Here is a 27,077-nt window from a genome sequence, read left to right as displayed (position 1 = left end):
AGCGGTTGAAGGCGGTGGTTCACCACCTTCTCAAAGGCAATTAGGAATGGGAAAATGCTGGCCTTGCCAGCGATGCTCATGCATTCAATGAAAGAACAAAAACAATTACGAGCATACTAACACAGAAATGTAGTAATGAGATCGGACAGAAACTTCAAGTTTATCTTCAAATTAGTGTACATATAATTATTTACATTTTAATTTTTGATTTCTGGGCCTGGAGTTCTCTCTTCTCACCAAAGAAGGGGCAGGGCAGGGCTTTAGCCCACTGCCTCATGAACCTGACCCATTTTCATGGTGGGTGCATGGGGGGGCGGGGGGAAGAGGGTGCTATCAAGGTGGGATCCTCACTAATAAGATGCAATCTACCACTGCTAAAGCTGAAGGTGCAGAGGTATTGCAGCAGGACACCAACTGCTGCGTTAGATTAGGAAACGTATTAACAGGGGGCAGGACAGCCCAAAAAAGGTAAACATGGCATTTTTTTTTTTAGACCTTGCAATAGCGGAGGCCTAAAAAAAGGGAAGAGATCCTCTCCCTCCAAAAGGTTTTTTTTTCAGTAGTATAATGGTTATATTTCTGGAGTCTTGCTCTCAAGAGACCTGAGTCAGTCGAAGCAGACTGAAACTCAAGCTTCTCCCTCCAGGATAGGTTCATCAGCTTCTGGTGCATAGTTTGTTAAAGGGAGGAAAAACAGTCTGGACAGGTCCTGCCTGTCCTGCACTGCCTAGTAGACTTAGTAAGAAGCAAAATTAAAAACAACCTTGGTTGTGTTAGCGGTTGCATAGGTGTGGGGAATAATTAACTGAATCAACAATTTTTATGAAATACATATTGTATTGTTTTACAGACAATTATTTTTTGCATTTTCTGCTGAGATGCAACTTGTACATTTACTGCTACTTTTGCTTACCATCAATGTACCAGTCTGGTTTTTTCAGTTTAGCTCCTAAAAAAAAAGATTTATCAATTAAATGTATACTGCACATATTCCATTATTAGATAAAATAATTGCTAACTTTCAAGTTTTAATTTTTTTTTTACCTTTTGACATTTTACAGACCCATCCCAGCCTTTCATCACACCGAAAAGGTGCAATAGTTTTATCAAATTTGTATGCAGCACAGATTCTCTCATCATCATCTTTGTCTTTGTCAAGCGAAAACAAAGAAACAACCTAGAGACCAAGGGATCATATGATAGTTTAGTTTCTCATGACAGCTTCATACTGGACAACGAGAAGTTATTTTCTTTTCAGATGTCCCACATTTTTAGTTCATTTTAAATAAACTGTTTATTTTACCTGTTCAGCAATGATGTATTGCTCATTTGGGGGGTGGAAAAGCATGCACAATGACTTGCACTATAAGTAGAACTGTCACTAACCCACCTCGAAGGACAAGGGCAGCAGATGCATGGGAACAGCGCCACCTGCAAGTTCCCCTACAAGCCACACAGCATCCTGACTTGGAACTATATTGCCGTTCCTTCACTGTATAAGTACGTAAAAAGGAAGAGAGTAGCTAAAGTAGACGTTGGTCGCTTAGAGGCAGAGACAGGAGAAATCATCATGGGAAATGAGGAAATAGCAGAGGCATTGAACAAATATTTTGTGTCTGTCTCCACAGTAGTTCCATACCAGAAATGAGCAGTAACCTAGGGGCTAAAAAGAGTGAGAAAATTAAGGATATTGATATCAGTTAATAAAAAGTATTGGAGAAACTTGAGGGACTAAAATTTGACAAGTCACCGGGACCAGATGGCCTACATCCCAGGGTTCTAAAAGAGATAGCTGCAGAGATAGTGGATGCACTGGCTATGATTTTCCAGAATTCCTTAGATTCAGAAATGGTCCCGTCAGATTTGAAGTTGGTAAATATTATGCCGCTTTACAAGAAAAAGAGGTAGAGAGAAAACAGGGAACTACAGGCCAGTTAGCCTATCAGTCATTGGGAAGATGTTGGAAACGATTATTAAGGAAGTCTTAACAATGCACTTGGAAAAGCATAGTATGATTGGAACAAGTCAGCATGGTTTTACTAAAGGGAGATCCTGGCTGACAAATTTATTAGAGTTTATTGAGGATGTAACTAGTAGGGTAGATAAAGGGGAACCAGTAGATGTAGTATATCTGGATTTTCAAAAGGCACTCGATAAGGTGTCACATAAGAGATTAATAGGCAAGATAAGAGCTCATGGTGTTGGGGTAATATATTAGCAGGGATAGAGAATTGGTTAACAGACAGGAGGCAGAGAGTGGACATAAATGGGGCATTTTCAAGTTGGCAGGCAGTGAATAGTGGGGTGCTGCAAGAATCAGTGCTGGGGCCTCAGCTATTTACGCTCTATATTAATGACTTGGATGAAGAGACAGAGAGTAATGTATCCAAGTTCGCTGATGATACAAAGCTCGGTGGAAAGGTAAGCTGCGGGGATGATGTAGAGAGGCTGCAAAGAGATATAGGCAGGTTAAGTGGGTAGGCAACAAGATGGCAAATGGAAGTGTGAAGTTGTTCACTTTGGTCGTAAATATAGAAAAGCAGAATTTTTTTAAAGGTGCGAAACTGGTAAGTGTTGATGTTCAGAGAGACTTGGGGTACTCATACAAGGAATGCACAACGTTAACATGCAGGTGCAGCAGGCTATTAGGAAGGCAAATGGCATGTTGACCTTTATTACAAGGGGATTGGAGTACAAGAATAAAGTCTTACTAAAATTGTACAGGGCTTTGGTGAGACCGCACCTGGAATACTGTGTGCAGTTTTGGCCTTCACATTTAAGAAAGGATATTCTTGCACTGGAGGCAGTGCAATGAAGATTTACTAGATTGGGCCCTGGGATGAGGGGGTTGTCCTATGACGAGAGGCTGAATAAATTGGGCCTATATTATCTGGAGTTTAGAAGAATGAGAGGTAATCTAATTGAGACATACAAGATTCTGAAAGGGCTTGATAGGGTAAAAGCTGAGAGATTGTTCCCACAGGTCAGGGAATCTAGAACACGGGGATACAGACTCAGGATAAGGGGCCAATCATTCTGGACTGAGATGAGGAAAAATTACTTCTCTCAAAGGGTTGAGAGTCTTTGGAGTGCTCTAGCCCAGAGGGTTGTGGATGCTCCAATATTGAATACATTTAAGGCTGGGATAGATAGATTTTTGGCCTTACAGGGAAACAAGGGATATGGGGAACAGGCAGTAAAGTGGAATTGAAGCCCAAGATCAGACATGAATTCAATCATATTGAATGGCGGAGCAGGCTCGATGGGCCAGATGGGCTACTTCTGCTCCTATTTCTTGTGTTCTTCTGTCGCTGGGTCAAAATCATGGAACTCCCTTCCTAACAGCACTGTGGGTGTACCTACCCCACATAGCCTGCAGTGGTTCAAGAAGGCAGCTCACCACCACCTTCCCAAGGACAATTAGGGATGGACAATAAATGCTGGCCTGGCCAGCGATGCCACATCCCGTGACAAAAAAAAAAGTTTTCTGTAGCTTTTTTTGCCAAAAATATACATTCAATGATTTGATTTATATCTAAGGGATCAAAATCATGAAAAGACTCTGTCATATCAAATTCTTGATAGTAAATTAAACAGACTAAAGAATGTTTACATCACAAAAATGGTGCTGGGATGATTCACCATTATGTTTGAAGCAGTAATAATTAAAATGACTGAATTTGAGAAAGTAAGAGTATATGTCAAAGAAGCAAAATAAAATCATGTTCCAGTTATTTTGGTTATGAAAGTTTTGCTAGGTTCTCTCGATGACTCAACAAGTTGATCCACTGATTTGTTAAGCCATACAAAACAGCAGTGGCACAGCCATTATCTGTGGAGGCTAGGACAGTCCCAGCCAACAATTAACAGCAACCATCAATTTCTCACTTCCAGTTGTTTTTTTTTTAAAAGTCATGTTCTGAGAGCCCAGTTTTGTTCGAAAGAAATGTATCGTTTTAAAAGTTCTGCTCCCCTTTTTCTGTCCTCTTTTGGAAGCCTATTCTCATTGAAAATCCGACTCCCATTCTCTTTGAAAGCCCCACAATCTGTTCTGTGTTTCCTTTTGAAAGCCCTGCTCCCTGGCTATTTGAGAGAACTGGCCATCTGGCTCTCTCGCATTGTATCCATCTTCCTTACATGAGGAGTAGCTCCAACGTTATAAGAAGTATAACAAATAGAAGACTGCTGCAGAGTAAAAAAAGAGAATGAGATAAAGTAACAAAAATGAGATGAAAAATTAAGAGGAGAAAATGAGGTAGGAGAGAGAAAAGGGAGGGACATGAAAACAGATGAAAGTAAGGGAAAGTATGTGAAACAGAAGTGGAGAGAGACAAAAAAAAAAAGGGATGGAGGAGAGAGAGAGGAAGAAACAAAAGTAGAGAAGCGAGAAAGAAATAAACAGAGACAGTGGGCTGAATTTTGTTTTCCCGCCGCTGGAGTAGCGGCAGGCAAAATAAATGGCAACCTGCACGCACGGGCTGCACGCTTCCACGCTCTTGAGCATGGTGGCTCATTTAAATATGCAGGGCTGCCGCCATCACCGCCACCACACACCCCCCCCCCCCCAATCATGTGACGGGGCGGCCTCAGCGACGCTGTGAACAGTGGCAGCTGTCTCTGCGCATGCACTGGCACCATTTTAAAGGGCTGCCAGCCCTGCTCAGGGACTGCAGAGTGAACCCCTACCCCCTCCCCACAATTACACTGAAAATAAATGGTGGTCTGTTTCCCCCCTCTGCCCAATACACTGAAATTGAAGAGTTGACCCCTTCTTCTCCCCAGTGCACAAAGAGCAGAGGTGACCCCTCCCTCCCCCACACTATAAATGCAGAGTTGACCCCATTCTCCTTCTCCCCCACTACACAAAATCCTGCGTTTCCCCCCTTCCCCACCTGGGTGGCGCTAGCTTTCCCCGGACGGGAAAGCGAAGGCGCGAGTACTGCCTGTTGCACGGAATTTCTGGATCAGACGGTAAGATCGCGGGTAATTCAATTTAAATGTATTCATAGAGTTTATTTAAATGTTTAAAGTCACGTTGTCGCGTGGTGGAGGGCCGCCACAGAGCATCGCCACTGCCGGAAGATCAGGCCTGGCAATCCCAGTGTTTGGCTCCGTGGGGAGCCGCTGCCGGTACGATCTTCTGGCAGCAGCCCCCCGCCCGCCCCCATCATGGAGCCCGACGTCGGGAGCTGAACAAAATTCAGCCCAGTGTGTGAGAGAGAAATAGTGACCATGATAGACGTGAAGGAGATATTGATCTCATCAGTAGCCTGATACAGACGGCATGTGGAGTTGGTTTCTTTGGTGGGGCTTTGTCCAAAATAGTTTGGGAACCAGTGAATCAGATAGTTCTGTTCAAATTTATTGTCAACAATGTTGGAATTGACTGTTGATTTTAAGGATACTGAAAAATAAAATCAGATTTTCAGCAAAGAACGGTGACAAAACATGGTTAACAATGCAGAACAAGGCAGCAAGATATAAATAAGCGAAAAGGGCCCGCAAATCCTGAGAAAGCAGTAATGATCAAAGAATATCTATCCTTCCATTAAATATGGAAAAGACTGGAAATACACAACAGATGTGTAGCATGTGAAATAGAAGAGCTAGCTTAAATTTCAAAATCAATTCTTATGAAGAGTAATCAAACCAACACAGTAATTAATGTGAGCTCTTAAGATAGATTGTGGACCTGAAACATTGGGCTGAAGTTTCTGAGCACACCGCAAATCGTGGTGGAGCGCTTTCTGCGCCGGTGTGCCGTCACTGAGTCCCCATGATATTTCGCGTGGGTGCTCATTTAAATTGAGGGGGCGGAGTAGACACCCCGATGACTTCGCGGGGACAGCCGCTCCATCCCCAGCAATGCCATCCGTTGCCACCGCGCAGGCGTCATTTTTAAAGGGCATCTGGCCCTTCAGTCTCATTTAAATTTTGAAAGGTCCCATTTCACGGAGTCATTTAATAATTCGACATATCCCCCCAAAAATCACCTTTTGATATTCTGAACCTTTCCACCACCGCACCCACCCCCCCCACCCCGACTTTAGCACCTTTAACCCTCAACCCCTTCCCATCATCCCCACAACCAACAATAGATCTCCCCGCTACCCCACCCCCCCGCCCTGAGAATTACACTTCACCCCACTTCTCCACTAGTGTCTTGCCTCGGTTCCCCAAAATGGGGATCCGACAACATGGGACTTCCAGTCACCGGCCGGAATATCGACGTGGTCCAGATAAGTTATTTAACATTTATCTGCATTAATTATAATATACAAATGATGGTTCCGCTGCCGTGTGGCTGGGGGGCCGCCCCGAGACCTCACCACCGCCGATGAAATGCGGCGGAACCTTCCCAGAAGAATTTTCCGGGCACCCCCCCCTGCCATGAACCCTGAAGCGGAGGGCCTGTAAAATTCAGTCCATGAACTCTGTTTCTCTCTCCACAAATACCACCTGACATGCTGAGTATTTTCAGCAATTTTGGTTTTTATTGCAGTAATTAATGTAATGGAGGAAGAGTTCAGGGATATATAAAAAAAATACACGGGTCCCAGAGTGTATTTATAAATGATATGGAGAAAGGGTGTGGAATTCAGAGTTGTGAGGAAGAACAAATTCAGCTAAGCAGCACAGTAAAATGAGAAGCAGCACTAACGTGATCAATGGAAGCATTACTCCAAAATATTATACTATATTTCTTTCTGAAGCAGTTCTGTGTGGCTTTGAGGATGGGAAAGAAACATCCCATATAAATGCAAGTTCTTTCAGCTGTCAACTGTGCTCTTCCAGAATTGTCCGTTTTTATTTGACGTCTCCAGCATCCTTGGGCTTTCTTTCCATCTCTATTCTTCAGGAAAATAAATTCTAGGAGGATCAATTATTGTTCAAACTTCTTTGTGCATATAGAATTGCAAAAACAGATGTAACATAAATTAACTAGGAATATACTGTGAAGTTAAATTGATACATAAAAAATAATTTGGAATTACTTACTGCGCTGCCATCACTCCAATCCCAGGAGCCAGCAGAAGCTGGATTCCTTTTGCTAAACCCAATCCAAAACCATCTTTCTTCTTCCCTAGAATAAAAAAATCCTAGGCTGACATTTTCCCCTAATTCATTTCAACTGTGCAGATATCAAAATCTTGGTGCTTTGCCTCTGGATTTGGTATTCCAGCAGCCCAAACCCCATTCACAGCCACTTCCAAACTTTCCCAATTGAAATGATTTCAACATATATGTCCGTCTAAATATGTGGTGTACTGTAATGATATGAAAATGAGACAAAGATAGTGCATCATATAGACCCCATCAATTATAACCAGAGCAAAGTGCGCCCCGGACTACAGAGTTGGCAGCTATTTCAATTTTAAGTAGTCTGATGGGAGTATCATTAATAGAAGGCCAATTGATTACTATCTCATTTTCGTTTCAAAAATAAATGATTTTCTTCAGTTGCTCTGGAGGCAGATTATTTTGCTGCATACTTGCCAGACCCAAGGCAACAAATTCCCTCCCCCCTCCCCCCACCCCGCTAGGAAGCCGCAAAGATGTTAAAATAAGCCTTATTCCAAGAAATCAGCCAAGACAGATGTTTTCAACATTGGCTGAGTGGCAACATCAGTTCAGCATAAACAACATATACAGATACTACTCCATACCCTAAACGACCTGTGACAAATATTGAGAGATCTGCCTGTAACAATTTGTGGGACAAGGCTCTATTGAATTTGTGTGGTAGAGAAAAAAAATGCAGTTGCTCCACATTTCACAGCATAAGCATGCTTTCTTCTATTTTAGGCCTCACACATCATCTTCTGGCCTCTTGATTTTCTGTCTAACATTTATTTTGCAATGTGCCGTGAAAGATGGAGAAGGGAAAGTATCAATTTGACACCCGAGCTTCTCCCACTAATGTCTTACTGCTAAAGCATATTTGCTCCAATCGCAGATTTGCACTAGATTCCCTTTCTTCTTCCTCTCTTCCCTCAGCTGGCATGGAAGACAAATATCCTGGTTACTTTGAGGCTGGATATGTGCTGATATCTGCCAAATTTTAAATCCCAAAAGTGCTGTTTAACATGCTGAGTTTACTCCTGAACTCTTTTACACTATTTCCGTAACCACCAATATTATGGATTTTTCCAGTTGTGTCTCAAAGGATAAATTAATACTGTGCCTCATAAAATGTGAATAATCATTGAAAAAGCTTGCATGCAATGAGACATCACTTCATATTTCAGTCAAATGCTAGTTAGAATGCCTTGCTTGGACTGAAGATTGAAGTGTTGAAGAAATTAATTTCAATATCATTGTTATGCCTCGAAGTTGGATTGCCCAGTTTTGGTATTGTTTCCCTCACTTGTTGAATGCAAGTTATCCTCCACATACCAAAGAACTTAGATCTGAGCACTGCCTTCTCAGACTGTAGACTCTGACAAATGATTCCCACTCCATTTTGGAGTGCTTGTGTTTTTTGATTTTTTTTTAAAGCTGGTCAGAAGGCTCACTGTCTGGTGTATGAAGAACATTTGACAAGTGACACAATCTTGCCCTCAAGAGTTCCAATTTTGCAATGCTCCAAACTCAATGTAGAATAAAACGGTTACAAAACTTTATGTAAATAAAATAGTGAACTGATCCCATGGACAAAGTACTGGCGACATATTAACAACTAAACAAATGAACAGAGTCAATGGCCAGGATTTTATCCGGGTGACAGGGGTCTCAGCCACCGGCTAAAGTGTTGGCTAGAACCCCGCATTGCTTCCTCTGGGGAAGGCCCGCCACATTATGTGCCAATTAGGCACTTAAATGGACAGCAGCAGGCCTTCCCCGGGATTGAGGACCCCAGTGATGGAAGTCCCGCCAGAGGCCAGCAGCTCTTTCACTGAGCAGTGCCACCACTGGTACTTGACTCTTCGGAGGCGCTGAACCCAGGCCACAGTTGAGTCAGGGTGGGAGGGGTTTCACAGGGGAGGGGAGTCGGCACAAGGAAGGGGGTGGGGGGGTGGGTTTCTCTCAACAGGCCCCCCACTTCCCGATACCGGGTCCCTCGATCAACCACTAAGTACCTTTTAATTGGGCATTAATTGCCCACTTAAGGGCCTCAATTGGCAGTGAGGCAGGAAGGCCATTCATGGGCCTTGCCGCCCCCGAACTTAATTTGGGTGAAGGCGGGAAGGTGGCGGGCCCTCCCAACACACCCCGCGCTTCTATCCCGCCTGATTATATGCTTTCCCTGCCTCTAAAGTCGCTGTGGGGGAGAGCATAAAATTCCTCCCAACAAAGCAGTTTTAAGAGAAAAACAGTAAAATTATATCAAAAGTCAAACAAAAACTTCTGACTTAAAAGTTAACCATTCACAAAGGCAGCTGCACAGCAGCCTACAAAAGAACTTAAATGAAATGAAGAGTAACCTATTGCCTTGATATTTGTACTTACTATTGCGGGACCATGTCCCTTTGATTTTTCGTATTGAAGAGTCATGCAAATCCATTGGTATGTGGATGAAAACTGATTGAGGAAGAATCCATATTCCTCTTTCAAATAATAGGCTATCCATTATCACAAAGAATTATCGAAAGAAAATTTAAGCACCACAAATCAAAACTGTTTCTACCAATTAAAGTTGCAATACTGCTCTTTCAGAGTCAGTTTGGAGTCAAGCCTTTTTGGACAGACAATTTTATTTGTAAATCAATTTAATCACTGATTAGCAAGAATTCAGACAATTGTTTTAGAGTCAAGATGCAGATTGTTAAAGGAAATTCCACAGCTATCAATTTTGTGAAATTAAAAATAAATGAAGCCAGTTTATACCTACATCATTCTCATATATACATATGAAATAATTAAATACAAAGTTTATTTTATTTTTTATTTAGAAATACAGCACTGAAACAGGCCCTTCGGCCCACCGAGTCTGTGCCGACCATCAACCACTCATTTATACTAATCCTACACTAATCCCATATTCCTACCACATCCCCACCTGTCCCTATATTCGCCTACCACCTACCAATACTAGGGGCAATTTATAATGGCCAATTTACCTACCAACCTGCAAGTCTTTGGTGGTGGGAGGAAACCGGAGTACCCGGCGAAAACCCACGCAGACACAGGGAGAACTTGCAAACTCCACACAGGCAGTACCCAGAATTGAACCCGGGTCGCTGGAGCTGTGAGGCTGCGGTGCTAACCACTGTTATCCAAAAGCAAAATACTGGCGATGCTGGAAATCTGAAATAAAGACAGAAAATGCTGGAAATACTCAGCAGGTCAGGCAGCATTTGTGGAGAGTGAAACAGAGTTAATATTTCAGGTCAACGAGCTTTTGTCAGAACTGATGAAAGGTCATCAACCAGAAATATTAGTTAACTCTGTCCCTCTCTCCACAGATCCTGCCTGAACTCACAAGTATTTTCAAATATAAAGTTATGTTCTGAATTACTAAAAACCGAAACAAGAATAATTGAATAACTATGTTGCATTCAAAAATATAACCTCATTTTACCTGGCAAACATCCATCCCAAAATTTCATTCAGAAAAACCTCCTCACTATAATGGCTGAAACTTGCAAGATGGGCTCCAAATGCTTGACAGAATTCTTCTGCTTCTTCCCAAGTTCTTTTCTTTAACACTTTCTCATGATGGAATACCTTTGAACATATAGTGTACATGAATAAAAATCACAGATTATTGCCACAAAAATCCACTTTAAAAAAAAAAGGTGGACATGCCACACATTTAATATTGCCACAAAGCTGTAACTGAAGAATTTGTGGCTTTCTTTCTTGGTTCTCAAGATCTGGATGATGCTGCCAAGGCCACATTTATTGCCTTTAAGAAAGTGGTACTTGGCCTTCTCCTGCATTGTGGCAGTTTTCCACATTTTCTTTTCATCCACTCCTCTATCTCTGCTCTTCTCATCTCCCTCCTTCTGTTTCATCTGCCCACATACCCTCCTCTTCCTCTTATTTTCCTCAACTACCTTTCCCAATCTTCCTCCCCCCATCTCTAGCGTTTGCTGAAGGCAGCATTCGTTAGTTCTCTCTATGATAACCTGAAGCACCAGCAATTTGATGACAAAATCATGGCAGAGAAACCTAGTATAAGTCATGATACAAATACAGCCAGGTTAAAATTTTATTTCTTAAATTATTGGCAATTTTAAGAACTTATTTATGAAATTATTTATGAAAACAAGTAATACAGTAAACCATTAAATTTACTGGAAGCTATGTCAACTCGCTACTAATCCAAAAGAAAATAATGCTCACTAGGCTGATAGGAGTAGGTGTGGAATACAATTTGATTTAATATATTAGCAGTTATATCATTTCATTATTTGTGTTGCATCAAGATCTGAATCAAAGGCTGGAATTTTACAGCCCCCAAAGGAGTGGGCTGGTGGTGACAGTTCCCGATCCCCTCCCACCCCACTGCAATTTTATATGGTGTGGCAGCGGCGAGATACGGCCCACCTGCCCCAGGGCAAACAAGGCCTTTAAGTGGCGAATTAACTGTCACTGAAGGGCATCCTCCTGCCGCCGTGGGTATTTTACCTTCAGCGGCCAGAGACCCAAGAACCCCACCTGGTAAGATCAGGCAGCCTTCTTGCGGGCTGGGGCCTCCTGATTGGGCACCCTGTGCCCCATGGAGGGCCGCCCCGAAGCCCCAACTGCCACCAATGCGCAACACTATCCCCTGCCCCCCCAAAATGACACCCCTTGCCTCATCGGGCCTGGTCGATTGTCCCGGCGAGGCCCCAAAAACCCACCTTAGTTCCGGGGCCATCCTTCCTCTTGCTTCCATCGGCTGGGTGTAGTCCCAGCAATGGACACCGCTCCCGGTGGCGCTGCTGGGACTAAGAGTTGCGGGTCTGCTGATTGGCCAGTAGCCCCATTAGGTGGGACCTCCTGCCTCAAGGAGGTGGAAGTCTCGACCAAGACCAATTAAGAGCCTGGGGAGCGAAAATTCCCATCCTGGTTCCCCAGGTGCCGTGGAGGCGGGCTCTCCACTGACTTTTCAGCCAGTGGGTGGGGCCTCCTGCCCAACATACTTTATGCTGAAATTTGGCCAGAATTGTATCAAGCTAAATCTTCTACTACTGACAACAGTGAAGATGTAAAACAAGAAGTGCAAAAAATCCCTTTTGTTTATCTTTTGCTAAGTTACTTTGAAAGTAAAAGGTTTTCACCTTGAAGCAGTTCAGAAGATCTGACCTTGATTCCCATCCAAAATGACATTTAGATCCAGCCTTCATGGTTTGATCAGGGAAGAATTCTGATTGTATAGCAGATGCAGCCTTTTGCTCACACAAAGACACCGCTTTGAAGGTTTTACAATCTTTAACTTCCCAAAGGATACCAGATTTTCCTCTTGCCAATGCAACACAACCACCCGCATGAGCTGAAAAGCAAAGACAGGAATCCACAGAAGATATTAAACAGCTTTCCATGTGTTATTTTTGTCGCCTACCTTAAAATACAAATAAAAGATACAAATCCCAAATTTTATCTTCCCTCTTAATACTAAAAAAATTAAATACATACAAATGAAACAAGGATAAAAGCTAATCAATAATCATGGTTAAAAGTAAATCATAAATTAATCATTTTTTCAGTAAACATATTGTTAGTCATCTACCTGGTTGATTTTTATTCCAATTTGTGAAGGAAACTGGTATATTCCTATTATTTGTTGTTAGCCAGCTATATTCATCGGTATGGTTTCTATCGTGAAGACCTATCCAGAAGTGCTTGTTTTCTGCTCTGCCAAAATTACTGATCAGGCTATTAATGAAGGCTTGTTCAAACCTATGGAAACAAGGTAAAACTACAAATTTAAATAGAGAAACAAACACACATTTTAAAAATAATTTCTCAGAGATTGATGCAACATCCTCGTACATTTATATTATCCTTACCTCCCATGCACTTCAAAATTTGGCTAATACTGACCTGTTCTTCACAGCTATTGCAGGCATAATAGCCTGATGTGATCTCAGGGTTTGTGTGTGCAATTCTTTCCTAATTTAGGACTAAATTAGGCACCAAGAATGTATGTACCGATGACATAAATTCCATAGTTATGCAACATTCTGAGATCAACCACCATTTCATGACAGTAAGCAACAATAACTAAGCAATCATTAGTTTGTTAACTCAGCCATAAACGTTAATGTCACAAATTAATGAAGTAATTAGGGTAGATCAAATTGGCATTACAGACATCTATGATGAACAGTAGAACTTGTACAGGGAATTTGATTTCTCATAATTTGGTCTTTTAGCTTACTAGAAGACTGTATTTTACACATTTTAAATATATTTGGTAATAAAAACTTTGTTTAAGCCAAAATTAAACATGGGAAGGAAACAGAAAGCTGTATACAACTATTCTTTAATAGAAATTAGGTCTTTGTACATCTTTCAAAATGGTGTAATGTAACAGATATTTTAGATAAACTATTTTCTTGTCTATGCAAAACGTTATGATATTCATATTGTTACAAGGTTTTATTTTTGTATTAAAAACTTAGAATTGTGTGTTTTTAAAAAAACTGAAAAAGGATGTTCAGTGGACATTTTAAGACACCTGCAAATTTTTTTGAAAGTAGTTCATAAAAAAAGCAGAACTTTATGGTTGCTTTGAAAGGAAGTTGAACTTGTACAAGGTCAGGAAAGCAAGCAATTTCAAGGAAACCACAGGGGTTTGACCTTCCTTTCTCAGAGCAACTTTGTTGAATGAAAAGGGAGACACTGGTCGGGATTTCACGTTGGGCGGTCGAGAGCTAGCCGCCGACTGAAAAGTCGGTGGCGTACCTACTTCTGCCTCACCTGGGGATCTGATCCGCATTTTACGGCCCCCAGGCTTGAATTGTTCTGAGGCAGGACTTCCACCTGCTTGAGGGAGGAAGTCCCGCCTCATTGAGCTGCCGGCCAATCAGTGGTGGCCATTGCTGGGACTGCAGCCCAGCTGAAGACATGGAGCTGGGAGTCCAGGTATGTTTTGGTGGCCTTGCTGGGGGTAATTAGTCGGGCCCCAGCGAGGCAAGAGTGGTCGGATGGGGTGGGCGTGTTGGGTGTTGGAGGTGGGTGGGGTAGCGGGGGAGGCCCTCCATGCGTAAAGTGGCAGCAGAGGCAGGATCGGGTCAGGAAGGCCTCCTGGAGCCTCCCACTCCATTTAACGCCACCCACCCCACCACCGTCCCACTCGTTGGAGTGGCGTTACATTCCGGCCACTGTGTATAGACATGTGACCATGTTCAGAAAAGTTTTTCACTTTGGACCCTTTAAAAAGCCAGTGCGTTGGACAAAGGGCAGGCATTTTTGAAATCTTTGCTTTGATCTGCCTGGAGCAAGACAGGAAGACCCAGAAAAAAGTGTTACCTCTCTCTGTAAAGAAATCCTACATCTCTTGAGAAGAAACCTGTATTTGAACGGTGGTAGATTCCTATTATCTCCTGTCTCTGAAGGTTCCTGCTGCCTCCTGTGTCCTAACAAATACTGAAATCTGAAGAATTCTTCTACTGATAGACTGCTGCTGACCCAAGCAGACCTGTTGCTACACCCCTGATGGAAGACCTATGTGACACCTGGTGCAGTTAACTTACCCATCACAGGCTGTTCATCAACCTCGCCTGGATAGACTTTAAGTGGCATCTGACTATTCGACTCTGGGACACCTCACCATACCAAAAACATCCTACTAGAACACGATAAACTCAATCATTTTATTTTTTTCTTTTTATTCCTAAGGAACAGCTGTAAACCAAAAATCCTTTTCCCTGGTTAACTGTTTTTTTTTATATATGTGTGTGTGTGTGTGTGCGCGCGCATGAGGGCTAAGGAAATAAGGAGTTTTCCCATATATATATATAGATTTATGTCAATAGTAGTTAAGACCTATTATTTCTTTTCTAATAAATAGTTATTGTTGTTGTTTAAAGAAACCTAGTTTGGTGTGCTTTATTCTGGGGGACAGATAAAATGTTTAATTTGGCTATTCTTCAGCAGGTGGGAAACTTTATTTGACATGCTATGACCTGTGGAGTAGTGGGACTGAATTAACAGTGCATTACTCCCACTTTGGTCGTAACAATATAACCGAAGGAACTGCGTGGGTTAAGCGGAAGGATCTACTGATAACCTGTGATTTATTAAAATGTCTCCGTATCCAGATTATTCCTCCACAATTCAAACATGCCAGTGTAGGTAGAAAATTAGATAAATAATAAAAGTCAAAAGGCACATCATAGAACACCTAGTTTAATGAGTGTAAAACAGATATTAATTTTGACCATATCTTTAACAAAAGAATTTACACTTAAAGGACACAGATGAATGAGTCCACAGAATCTTTGTAGAATTGCTGCTGAATATGCTCAACCAATGCAAAGCAACAATCAACAAAGGCAACAGGATGCTGAAATACATAGCCAAAAGAATAGAATGCAATTCAGAAGGGTAATAATCAAACTTTCTGGTGCTTTGGTTAGGCTGAAGCTTGGATACCATGTCCAGCTTGGCCACCAAGAAATAAGAAGCATTCTAGAGCAAAGAGCGACTATGCTGATCCCTAGTGGCAAAGGTCTGAGTTATGAGAAATGTGAACTTTTCAGTCTAGATAGCAAACATCTGAGGGGTGATTTTATATAATTGTTACAGGTACAGGAAAAGTTACTCTAGAATACTACTTTAAATTAAAATTACGGATGGAGTAGTGGAGGCAATACCCCAGGAACTATTTAAGAACCAAGTGGATGCTCCATTAAGATATCTCTAGATAGAACTAAGATGGACCAAATAGTCTTCCTTATCCTTAATTATCTTATGAAATAAAGGCTATAATTTAAGTGCACTGCCAGAATTACTGTAACTGAAATTCAGCATTGTGGCCTCTTATCTGTACTAATTCTGAATTTAAAGTAACTACAATTGCAGTAGAATGTTTTACATACTTTAGGAGTCAGGATAAAAAAAAATGACGACTCACTGGAGCCAACACGAAAATAAATCTTCAGGGTCCAGAATTTGCTGCAGCAGGGCATCTCATGATCTGTCGTGAGTTGGATATTTTCCTCATCCTTTAACTCCAATTATTTATGCACTGCAAAATGCTGGAAGTTGGAACTGACAACAGTGCAGTGAAGTCAATAGGGCATTTAAGACCTTGGTGAACGATGGGACCAACAGTCTATTTCCTTACTAATTAAGTTTAAGGATAGAGAAAGAAACAGTGCGAATAACAGTGTTTGTGCTGGGAGCAATGTGGGTTGAGTGGTTGAAGTAACTTATTTGATCTTGTTTTCTGGGGATCATTTAGGCCTGAAAGATCCCTGCTCGCATTCAACCTCCAAGAATGGATCCAAAACTTCTAGATGCTTTTCCTGTTCCAAGTGGAGACTGAACATCACTAGTCCTGACTATTCATTTTCCACATGTGCTTCTGCTGTGTTTGCTGATTACTTATCTCCTGACTATTTAATAAATCTGCTTGGCAGTTATAGTCTAAACCATGGTCTAATGAAATGTTTATTGCTGAAAATAGAGACATGTTGTCGAAGCTTTTCATCACACTCATCAGGACAATTAGTAGAATAACCAATGTAAGGGAAAACAACAACTTATACTGCATGGGAAGAGAGTGCTGATTGGTTGGCAAGTGAACTCTGATTGGTTGCGACGGTGCCATGGCAAATGCACCAGTTTACGATGACTGACAGTTAACTGCCAAGCTTTGTTGAAAATTTAAACCAGGCAGCTTGACTCTAATTGGTTAAGGCATTGCCTTGAGGAATGAACCAGCGAATGGCTGTCACTTCTCTGGTTCAGCTGAAATAGGCACAACGTTTGTACATATGAACATACGAATTAGGAGCAGGAGTAGGCCACTTGGCCCTTCAAGCCTGCTCCGCCATTCAATAAGTTCATGGCTGAACTGATTACTCCACATTTCCTACCCCCGATAACCTTTCACCCCTTGTTTATCAAGAATCTATCTACCTCTGCCTTGAAAACATTCAAAGGCTCTACTTTCACCGCCTTCTGAGGAAGAAAATTCCAAAAACTCACGACCCTCAGAGAAAAAAATTTCTCATCTCTGCCTTAAATGGGCAACCCCTTATTTTTAAACAGTGACCCTAGTTCTAGATCCTCCCACAAGGAGAAACATCCTTTCCACATCCAACCTGTCACGACCCCTCACAATCTTTTACGTTTCAATCAAGTTGCCTCTTACTCTTCTAAATTCTAGCGGTTACAAGCCTCGCCTGTCCAATCTTTCCTCATAATACTTCGCCCATTCCAGGCATTAGTCTCTTAAACCTTCTCTGTACTGCCTTCAACACATTTACATTCTTCACTAAATAAGGAGACCAATACTGTACATGGTACTCCAGATGAGGTCTCACCAATGCCCTGTATAGCTGAAGCATAACCTCCCTACCTTTGTATTCAATTCCCCTCATGATAAGCAATAACATTCTATTAGTTTTCCTAATTACGTGCTGTACTTGCATACTAACCTTTTGCGATTCATGCACTAGGACACCCAGATCCCTCTGCATCTCAGAGCTCTGCAATTTTTTCTCTCAGAGGGTCATGAGTCTTTGGAATTCTCTTCCTCAAAAGGCAGTGGAAGCAGAGTCTTTGAATATTTTTAAGGGAGAAGCAGATAGATTCTTGATAAGCAAGGGGATGGAAGGTTATCGGGGGAAGGTGGAAATGTGGAGTAATCAGTTCAGCCATGAACTTATTGAATGGCGGAGCAGGCTCGACGTGCCAAGTGGCCTACTCCTGCTCCTAATTCGTATGTTCATATGGCAAATACTTATGTTCGTATTTGTCCATTCACTTAACCTATCTATATCCCTTTGTAGCCCCCTTATATTCTCTTCATAAGTTACTTTCCTACTTATCATTGTGTCATCAGCAAATTTAGCAACCATACCTTCAGTCACTTCGTCCAAGTCATTTATATAAATTGTAAAAAGTTGAGGTCCCAGCACAGATCCTTGTGGCACATCACTCATTACATCTTGCCAAGCAGAAAATGACCCATTTATGCCTACTCTGTTTCCTGTTCACTAGCCAATCTTCTATCCATGTTACCCCCTACACCATGAGATTTTATTTTCTGCAATAACCTTTGACTTGGCACCTCATCAAATGCTTTTTGTAAATCCAAGTACAATACATTCACCGGTTCCCCTTTATCCACAGCACATGTAACTCCCTCAAAGAACTCCAATAAATTGGTGAAACATGATTTCCCTTTCACAAAACCATGTTGATTCTACTTGATTACCTTCAATTTATCTAAATGCCCTGCTATACCATCTTTAATAATAGCTTCTAACATTTTCCCAAGACAGATGTTAAGCTAACTGGCCTGTAGTTTCCTGCTTTCTGTCTCCCTCCATTTTTGAATAAAGGAGTTACATTTGCTATTTTCCAATGTAACAGAACCTTCCCCGAATCTAGGGAATTTTGGAACATTAGAACTAATGCATCAACTATCTCACTAGCCACGCTTTTTAACACCCTAGGATGAAGTCCATCAGGACCCAGGGACTTGTCAGCCCACAGCTCCAACAATTTGTTCAGTATCACTTCCCTGGTGACTGTAATTTTCTTGAGTTCCTCCCTCCCTTTCATTTCCTGACTTACAGCTAATACTGGGATGTTACTTGTAACCTAAATAGTAAAGACCAATGCAAAATATCTGTTCAATTCATCTGCCATCTCCTTATTTTCCCTTATTAATTCCCCAGACTCACTTTCTGTAGGACCAACGCTCACTTTGTTAACTCTTAGTTTTTAAATATCTACAGAAACTCTGACTATCTGTCTTTATATTTCTAGCTAGCTTTTTCTCATACTCTAATTTTACTTTCCTCATCAATCTACGTCATTCTTTGCGGTTTTTATATTCTGTCCAATTTTCTGACTTGCCTTCCATCTTTGCGCAATTATAGGCTTTTTCTTTAAGTTTGATACTATCTTTAACTGTTTTAGTTAACCTGTCCCTGACCGCTGACCAAATCAGATGACCCTATCCTAAGGGCTGTGACCGCCTCCTGGTACAAAATGCCCAGGTAACTTTCCCTCTCCCTGATGTATCGCAGTGTCTGCAGCTCGGACTCCAGTTCAACGACTCTGAGCCGAAGCTCTTCGAGCCGCAAACACTTACTGCAGACGTGTTTGCCCTGGATCACACTGGCATCCAGGAGCTCCCACATGCTGCAGCCGTGACACATCACCTGCCCTGCCATCCTTAATGGGTTTTAATTAACTACTTAATTATTTATTTTATTTTCCTTTTTTAATACATTTTATGAAGCTTACCACTCGGTCATTTACTATTTTAAATGATAGGATTAGAATGGTCCTTAATCACTTACCAGATACAGACCAAACAGGTAGCTTCTTCCCAAACCAATCACCTACCTGCTTGCTTGTGATGTTTGATGCTATGTTTGATTTAAATTAAATTAAAAGCTTACCTGTATACTTACCCTGGCGCCTCTCTGTTTCCCTGCTCTCACTGTTGATTGTGACATCACTCTGATGTCACTTTTTGATTTTCCCCTGCTCCTCCCACCGTGCTCCTCTCTCTCTCTGCCTCCAGTCTCTGACTCTGGACTTTTGGCGCGCTTTTTAAACCTCTGCTCCTGCCGTGCCCCTCTCTCTCGCTCCGTCTGCAAAGATGTTTGTTCTACCAGTTTCTGAAATTAATGAATACCATGCGAGGGCATAACCCATAAACTGAAATATAGTAGTGAGGCTTTTCTATTTCCTCTCTAGGCAATCTGCAAATCTTGGGGGAGAAATTGGGCTGTGCAGCACCTATTATTTTAGGTGCTAACAGCCTCCTAATGCTCAAAAATGAGATGAGATGCACATGCATACTTCTGATGCATGTCATTTTGGTCAAGGTGTATGCATGCATGCACCTGATGATCGCCAGCAGCTGGAAGGGCAGGCAAATTATGATGTCAATCAGTGTTGGTCAGTATTGCCATTTTTGAACTCCATGCTCCCAGCCTACACTGTCTCAACCTCAAACAGCTGAACACACATTAAATGAGGGACAGCCCCCCAGTGCTATTAAAAGGGATCATGATCATTTCTTCTGGCTGCTGGTGCAATAGGACACATTTTTCAAGTGCTCCTATACTTGGCTAAAGTTTGAATAGTCTACAGGGAGTGGAATAGCTGGTTCTGAAGTGCTTTTTTGTTGATTTGATAAATTATTTCAGTACAAGCTGCTTCCAGACATGGGTGGCCTGTTAGGACTTCCTCTGGGAATTGAGCATAACTGGGAGAATGAAGAAAGGCCACACAGAGCAGAACCAACTGCTGGAAGGAGGAGGAGGGCTCTCAGTAAGAGGCCATATCTGCTAAGGGTCTTTGGGGAGCAATTCTCTTACCTCAACTTCAGCAAGAACCAATGCTCAAGACACCTCCGTTTCACAAGAGCTTGTGACTGAAATCTGCCAACTGCACCCAGGGGGGAGGGGGGGGGGTGGTGTGGGGAGGAGGGGGGGCTGAAAAGGGAGGATTGCATTCTTCCATTTCCCATTGTACTAAAGGAGGCTATAATTTAGACAGCTTCTTTCTGCCCATGTTCTATGTGATCAAATAATTCATGAGTGATGCCAGTAACCTCAACCACACCTCCCCATTCACAGTCCCACACTCCTTACATTTTCTATATAATTTACCATTTTCTTTCCAACACAAAATAAAAAAATGTGCACATACTAATCAAACTGTATAAATTCAAATTGTAAGAATGCATACAAAAATAAACTAATCATCCTTGTGCATTCCCTTAGTGCCTGTTTTCTGTGTGCCTTTGCCTATCCTAATGCTCCTATGAAGTATTTCTCCTTTGGACATAGCAAAGTGGTGGAAGGCTGCTGATTTTTAAAAATTCTTTCATGATATGAGAGTGTCGCTGGCAAGGCCAGCATTTACTGTCATCTGGTGTAGGTACACCCACTGTGTTGTTAGGAAGTGAGTTTCAGGTTTTTGACCCAGCGACAGCAAAAGAACTGCGATGTAGTTCCAAATCAGGATGGTATGTGGCTTGGAGGGGAACTTCTATCTGCTGTCCTTGTCCTTCTAGGTGGGAGAGATTGTGGATTTGGAAGGTGCTGTTGAAAGAGGCTTCAATTCAGGAGACTGCAAGATGGCCTTCAAGGGTGACCTAAAGGCCTGGCTTCAGACAGAACCATCTTGACCTGGTGTGCAGCAGTCTGGGTTGGCTGGCTGACAGACAACAGCAAGGACACTGGTGGAATGACATGGATGGGGAAGTACAAATGTGGTCATTCTGAGACAGAACAGCAGTTTTGTGCTCCATGAAGCCATTGCCACTCTTGCAGGGTAGTAACTCAGCTATCCCATCGATCTGCTGGAGACAAACTTGATGGACTGCTGTGATGCCCAGAAAACCCCTCTGAATAGTGGTATCCTGCATTATGATGGCAGCAATCGGAACTTCCACTCCAGCACTCAAACCTTTGATGGAAGCTGTGGCATTGGCCATCAGATGCTGAATCATGTTGGGTTCCATAGCTGTGCTGTGGAAATGACCGCCCTTTCCATGTTGGGATGGATGGGCTTCAAGCTCTATGCCAAGTTGGTGCTGAACTCGTTCATGCTCTGTGACATTCACTGCAGGCTTTCTGCCAGGCTTCCCAATGCACAAAACATTGTTATGAACACCCACCAGCCTTCTTCTCCAGCCTGGTTCATCGAAATCCTCATCTGACTCCTGTGCAGCAGAACTAGTGTGTGACCTTGCCCTCCAGCCAGCTGACAATTGGGTTATGCTTTCCCCCATCCTGGCTCCCGCATACGTACCCGGTGTCTCAACACCTGCCGATCCTTCCTCTGTCCTATCCACTAAAATACAACTAGCATCAGTTTCTGAGCTGCTAGCTGTGAGTGCAAGATTGAGTGATGGTTTCTCTTTATCTTCACAGTCGTCTTCTGCCTCCACTATCTGTGAAGGTTCCAGTTCTGGGGTATTTGAAATGACAAAAGGTTACAAGGGTTGCAGTGAGGGAAAGAAGAAAGTAAGAAGTGTGCACTTACACCATCTGCAGCTCATGAGTCAGAAGTGATTGTAGGATGAGGGAGAAGTGGGATGAGAGAAGGAGAATTAAGTATGTATAATGCTTAATGTATAATTGATCCCTGCAGCCCCACCAGTGACCACATCTCAGTGATGCTCCTTTCCACGATGGCTGACACAGTCTCCTCCACAGGGATCAAAACATGCAGGCAGACTTCTCCTTTAGCTCTTTTCTGCTGTCGGCTGTTATGCACCACCTTCTCCTGCAGCAAAGAGGGAAATGTGTCAGTGAGTGTCCTGGAATATGTTTGGGTGATGTGACCACCCTGATTGAATAGCTGCCAGCGTGTGCTAAGGGTGACATAAAAGAGAATGAATTTTAGGTTGAGGTGGGTGATGGGCATGTAAAGAATTGTGCAGTGAATGAGACTGTTGGTGCAGTTCGTAAGATATGGCATTTAAGGATGAACTCCCTCACCTCGATACTCCTGTCAGACCATTAAACTTCTTCCCACACTGCATCCAAGTTCTTGCAGCAACACTCTGAGCATTGACCTCTGCCGATACTTGTTCCCACTGTTTAAGCATGGCTGCATGCAGCAATCATTTAAAATAGCAGGCAACTCCAATTTAATGGGACTGCAATGAACAGGCGCTGGTTAATCACGTGGCGTGACCTCCACACCTGTTTTCAGGGGTTAGCCAATAGAACTTAGAACAAAGAACAGTACAGCACAGGAACAGGCCATTCGGCCGTCCAAGCCTGCGCCGATCTTGATGCCTGCCGAAACTAACACCTTCTGCACTTCCGGGGCCCATATCCCTCTATTCCCTTCCTATTCATATATTTGTCAAGATGTCTCTTAAACGTCGCTATCGTATCTGCTTCCACCACCTCCCCTGGCAGCAAGTTCCAGGCGCTCACCACCCTCTGTGTAAAGAACTTGCCTCGCACATCCCCTCTAAACTTTGCCCCTCGCACCTTAAACCTATGTCCCCTAGTAACTGACTCTTCCACCCTGGGAAAAAAGCTTCTGACTATCCACTCTGTCCATGCCGCTCATAACTTTGTAAATCTCTATCATGTCGCCCCTCCACCTCCGTCGTTCCAGTGAAAACAATCCGAGATTTTCCAACCTCTCCTCATAGCTAATGCCCTCCAGACCAGGCAACATCCTGGTAAACCTCCTCTGTACCCGCGCCAAAGCCTCCACATCCTTCTGGTAGTGTGGCTACTGCAAGAAACTGTAGGTGGAATTTTGGGCTGGCGGCAGGGGGCTTGATGTCGGGGGAAACTGATGCCGAGATCGCTGCATCAGCTCTTGTATGGAGAGTCCACCGAATTTTGGGCCAATCAGGCACTTAACTGAACAGCGATGGGCCTTCCATACAATTTAGGACCCTGCTGCTGGAAGACCTGGCCAAATCAGAGGCCGGAAGCTTCTGTAGCTGCAGCCACCAGACACCAAGTAGTGGCGCTAGAACCAGGCACAAGGTAGGTTAGGGCAGGAGAGGTCGTCGGCAGCAAGGGCCCAGCCCCTCCCGACGCCAGGTCCCTCGCTCAGACACTGTGCCTTTGAATGAGGGACCCCCACCCTCCCCACCCCTGCTGGCAGCTGGGAAGCAGCCCGGACAGTTTCTCATGTCTTGCTTCCCGTGAGGCAACAGGGCCGCCTGCCACACAGGTAATCACGGCTGCGGCAGGAAGAGGCCCTTAATTGGAGTTAAATACCCAGTTAAGGGCCTCAATTGGTGGTAGGGCAGAAAGGCAGTTCACAATTTCAGTGGAGGCGGGATGGTGGCGGGTCCTCCCCCTGCAACCATCCTACCTGATTTTATGCTCTCCCCACCTCCAAACCTGCCGCGGGGGAGTATTGCCAGGCAAACCCTCCCACCTGCCAACTTAAAATTGCAAGCCCCTGACTGGAAAGACATTTGCATAGTAACTAGTAGTGTTGGAACAAAGGGACCAGTCCCTGCCCCAATACACAGAAGAGTCCTGGCCAAACCAGTCGGTCACGTGAACACCTGCTGGCCAACTAGGGGAGTTTTAAATTGGAAAAACAGAATTTGAACTTCCAACAGAGGATTTGAACTCAGAAAGGCACAGAACCTCCTCTCTCGTCCTGCCTGCCTCCATCTCTTTCCCACGGAACTGAATCTTGTGAAAACACATGAACCTCCAAGAGGGAAAGGGCTCCTATGTGAACAAGGTTAAGATAAACACTGGGCCCCAATGAACAGCAAGACTACCTACAATCAAGTGAGCTCAAAGCACAGTAAACAAGAAACTCTTCTGATATTGCCTCAAACCCTCCTCTCCTCCTTTTTGTCCCTATTTGCATGTGTGTATCGCATGTGTGCGCTAGCGTGGGCTCGTCGTATATCCGTAGGCATGAACCGTATTAGAGTTTAAGTAAGTTTAATAAATTTCATTTTTCTCTTTTAAACCGAAGAAAGCCTGTTTATGCTAATTTCTCTGCCTTATAATTGGAAAGCTGTGAACAAGGATTCACAAAGGGGAAGCTCAAAACAGTGTGGTTAAGATAAAACCCTATTACAATCAGACCAGATGAAGACAGTAACAGATCACCAGACACCTTTCTCACCTGGTCGTAACAGTATAAAATTCCACCTTGTATTTCTAAGTTACTGTAGGAGATGTAATTTTATACAAATATTATGATGACACTGGTAATCACTTTATTCAGCTTTTATCAAGTTTTTGAAAGTGTGAAAGATAATTTCTTTATTGGACAAACAGATGTAGTTTTCATTTGATAAGGCAGTGACTGCTGCTGTAGTCAGTGAGCAAAATCAAGCGAGCAAGCAAGAGGAAGGAGGAATAAAATGGCTCAACAGGAGGCAGCGGCAGGTGGAGGTGCAAATTTTTGAAATGCAACCCTATTGAATGAGATTCCACACACAACTTATAAGATTTACCTGCTTTCTTACAAAGCGGGACCTCAGCTAAAAAAAAAAGCTTGGAACCTCTGCTCTGGATAAAAAGGATTCTGGCAAGGAGAAGGGATCCAACGACACACCTCTTCAGAATTTGAATAATATTCCCCTGCTAATCAAGGACCAGCAGGGAGTTGTGAGAGGGATATGGAAGGGATGTAAATTCTGATCTCATGCACAAAGTTAGATTGTTGAGATTTAAAAGAACTGAACTGATTCTGTTCATCCATCAGCAATGACTGGTCTAAGAATCAATTTTTTTTTTTACCTGTTTTCAATGGTAACAAGTGAACAATAATATCTTTTAGAAACTTCTTCATAGGTTTCTAGGTGATTGTCAATCTTATAGCAGGATTCTTCATATCTTTTCCAGTCCTGAAAAATGAAAGATCCCCTTAGTTCCACAATATAAGCCTATGGGAAAGATTTTCTCCAGTTGTCCATGTCAGGAGATAGAAGGCGGCAACTGGGAGTAGGGAATGGGGAAGGCAATCAAGAGAGAGAGCTGATTAGGTGTGTATGGGGGGTGCAGGGGTGCTGCTGGGGTAGCTATGGACTTGGAAATTGTTCTGGAGTCAGCAGGAGCAGAAGAATTTTTTCCTCTTCCCAAAGAAGCAATTTTTAAAAAATTACTCGTTGGTGGCCACAGGTGCTGTTGAAGAATCATCTTAAGGGTAGGCTTGATACATGCCTGCTCATCATTGATAAATTTTCAATTAACTGGCCATTAACTGGCAATTAGGCCCCTAATTTACATATTCTTGCAGCCTAACGCCCATTCGAGGCATCTGTTCAGTCTACCTAAAACGTGGACCTCATGTATCTTGCACTGGGACCAAATCATGTGCAGATTGGGTGCAGAGGGCCCCACTGCTAAATTGGTAGACTTTGCGCCAGCTTAACCCCTGAAAAATGGGTGCAACGCATATCAATTTCTACTCTATCATCTGCCTCTGTTGGATGGAAATTAAGCCTTTCCTTTCAAGTAGGATCATAGATTGATTATCTAGAAACAATACATTTATGAGTAGATGAAAATATTACTGCTATTTTGTTCCATAAAAGGCAATTACTATTGTTGCATCAATCAAGAGTTAACTGGACATTGCTGAAGCTATGAGAATTACAAAGCACATTTGTTAACCCATAGGCTTTGCAGATTTAAGGAGGTGCGATAAAATGTGCAAAGGAACGTCTTAATTTGCTAGAAGCCACCCTCCCATTATTTATTCCTCTTCAAATAAGGAAGGCACAATTGACTGCTATCAGGACTCCTGGGGAAGTGGGAACTCATCTTCATTATTCTGTGCTGGTGATTGCAAACCAGCTGGACAGTAATACAATAATCCCTTACAACTCTTATAGAACACAATATGGTGATCAGGGGCACAATCAATGAACCCCAGCCCATTCCAGCCTCTGGGAAAGCCCCAGCTGACATACAGAAATGGGTTGCACCATTATGCTGCAGTGCTGCTCAGTGGGGAAATTTATAACATTACTGACCCAACTGAATAATGCATCTTTAATACATCTGTGAACTGCACTGGTAGTGCAAATTGGTAATGCCAACAGCCACCGCCAGTACACACAGAAGATGGATGAGCATGTCTGCATGTCTTGCCAAAGAAGACGGGACTGCTCCATCACAGCCTCCCTTCTAACCTTTAGCCTCTTTTAGCACATCTCTATCATCTCAAGTAGCTGTGTCTGGGGCAGTAGATCCCCGAGGTTGTAGCCTGTGGGACTTGATAGTACACCATTTAACATCTGATATAGTGGATACAACTTTCCTGCTCTTGTGGGTTCTCCTCTGCCAACAACAATGACAATTGCTGAATTACCATTAGCTGATGACAATAACTGAATCCAATACCTATAGTATACAGAAAAAAGTTTCAGTTCAAATGTAACTACTCACCTGTCAGAAATTTGTTAAAACTGTCAAAAAGACTAATTTGTGGTTCGCAACACTGCACATAAGCCATGGAACATGATGCACTTTCCTCTTAAC

General features: G+C 42.8%; 1 protein-coding gene across 3 annotated transcripts in view; it reads right to left on the bottom strand.

Moving 5' to 3' along the window:
* pla2r1 (phospholipase A2 receptor 1) overlaps positions 1–27,077 on the bottom strand; it is a 119,518-nt gene that overhangs the window by 53,473 nt on the left and 38,968 nt on the right. For all 3 annotated transcript variants that reach the window (XM_068035262.1, XM_068035263.1, XM_068035264.1), the window contains 7 exons: positions 25,332–25,438; positions 12,659–12,828; positions 12,210–12,421; positions 10,523–10,668; positions 7,000–7,084; positions 1,045–1,177; positions 914–949 (listed from right to left, as the gene is read on the bottom strand). In XM_068035262.1, the coding sequence (XP_067891363.1) occupies positions 914–949; positions 1,045–1,177; positions 7,000–7,084; positions 10,523–10,668; positions 12,210–12,421; positions 12,659–12,828; positions 25,332–25,438 (889 nt within the window). The remainder of the gene's footprint in view (positions 1–913; positions 950–1,044; positions 1,178–6,999; positions 7,085–10,522; positions 10,669–12,209; positions 12,422–12,658; positions 12,829–25,331; positions 25,439–27,077) is intronic.

This window comes from Heterodontus francisci, chromosome 7 (genome assembly GCF_036365525.1).
Source record: "Heterodontus francisci isolate sHetFra1 chromosome 7, sHetFra1.hap1, whole genome shotgun sequence".
Classification (NCBI taxonomy): Eukaryota; Metazoa; Chordata; class Chondrichthyes; order Heterodontiformes; family Heterodontidae; genus Heterodontus; species Heterodontus francisci.
The sequence above is the reverse complement of the archived record's forward strand: the minus strand, read 5'-3'. Positions and strand labels throughout refer to the sequence as shown.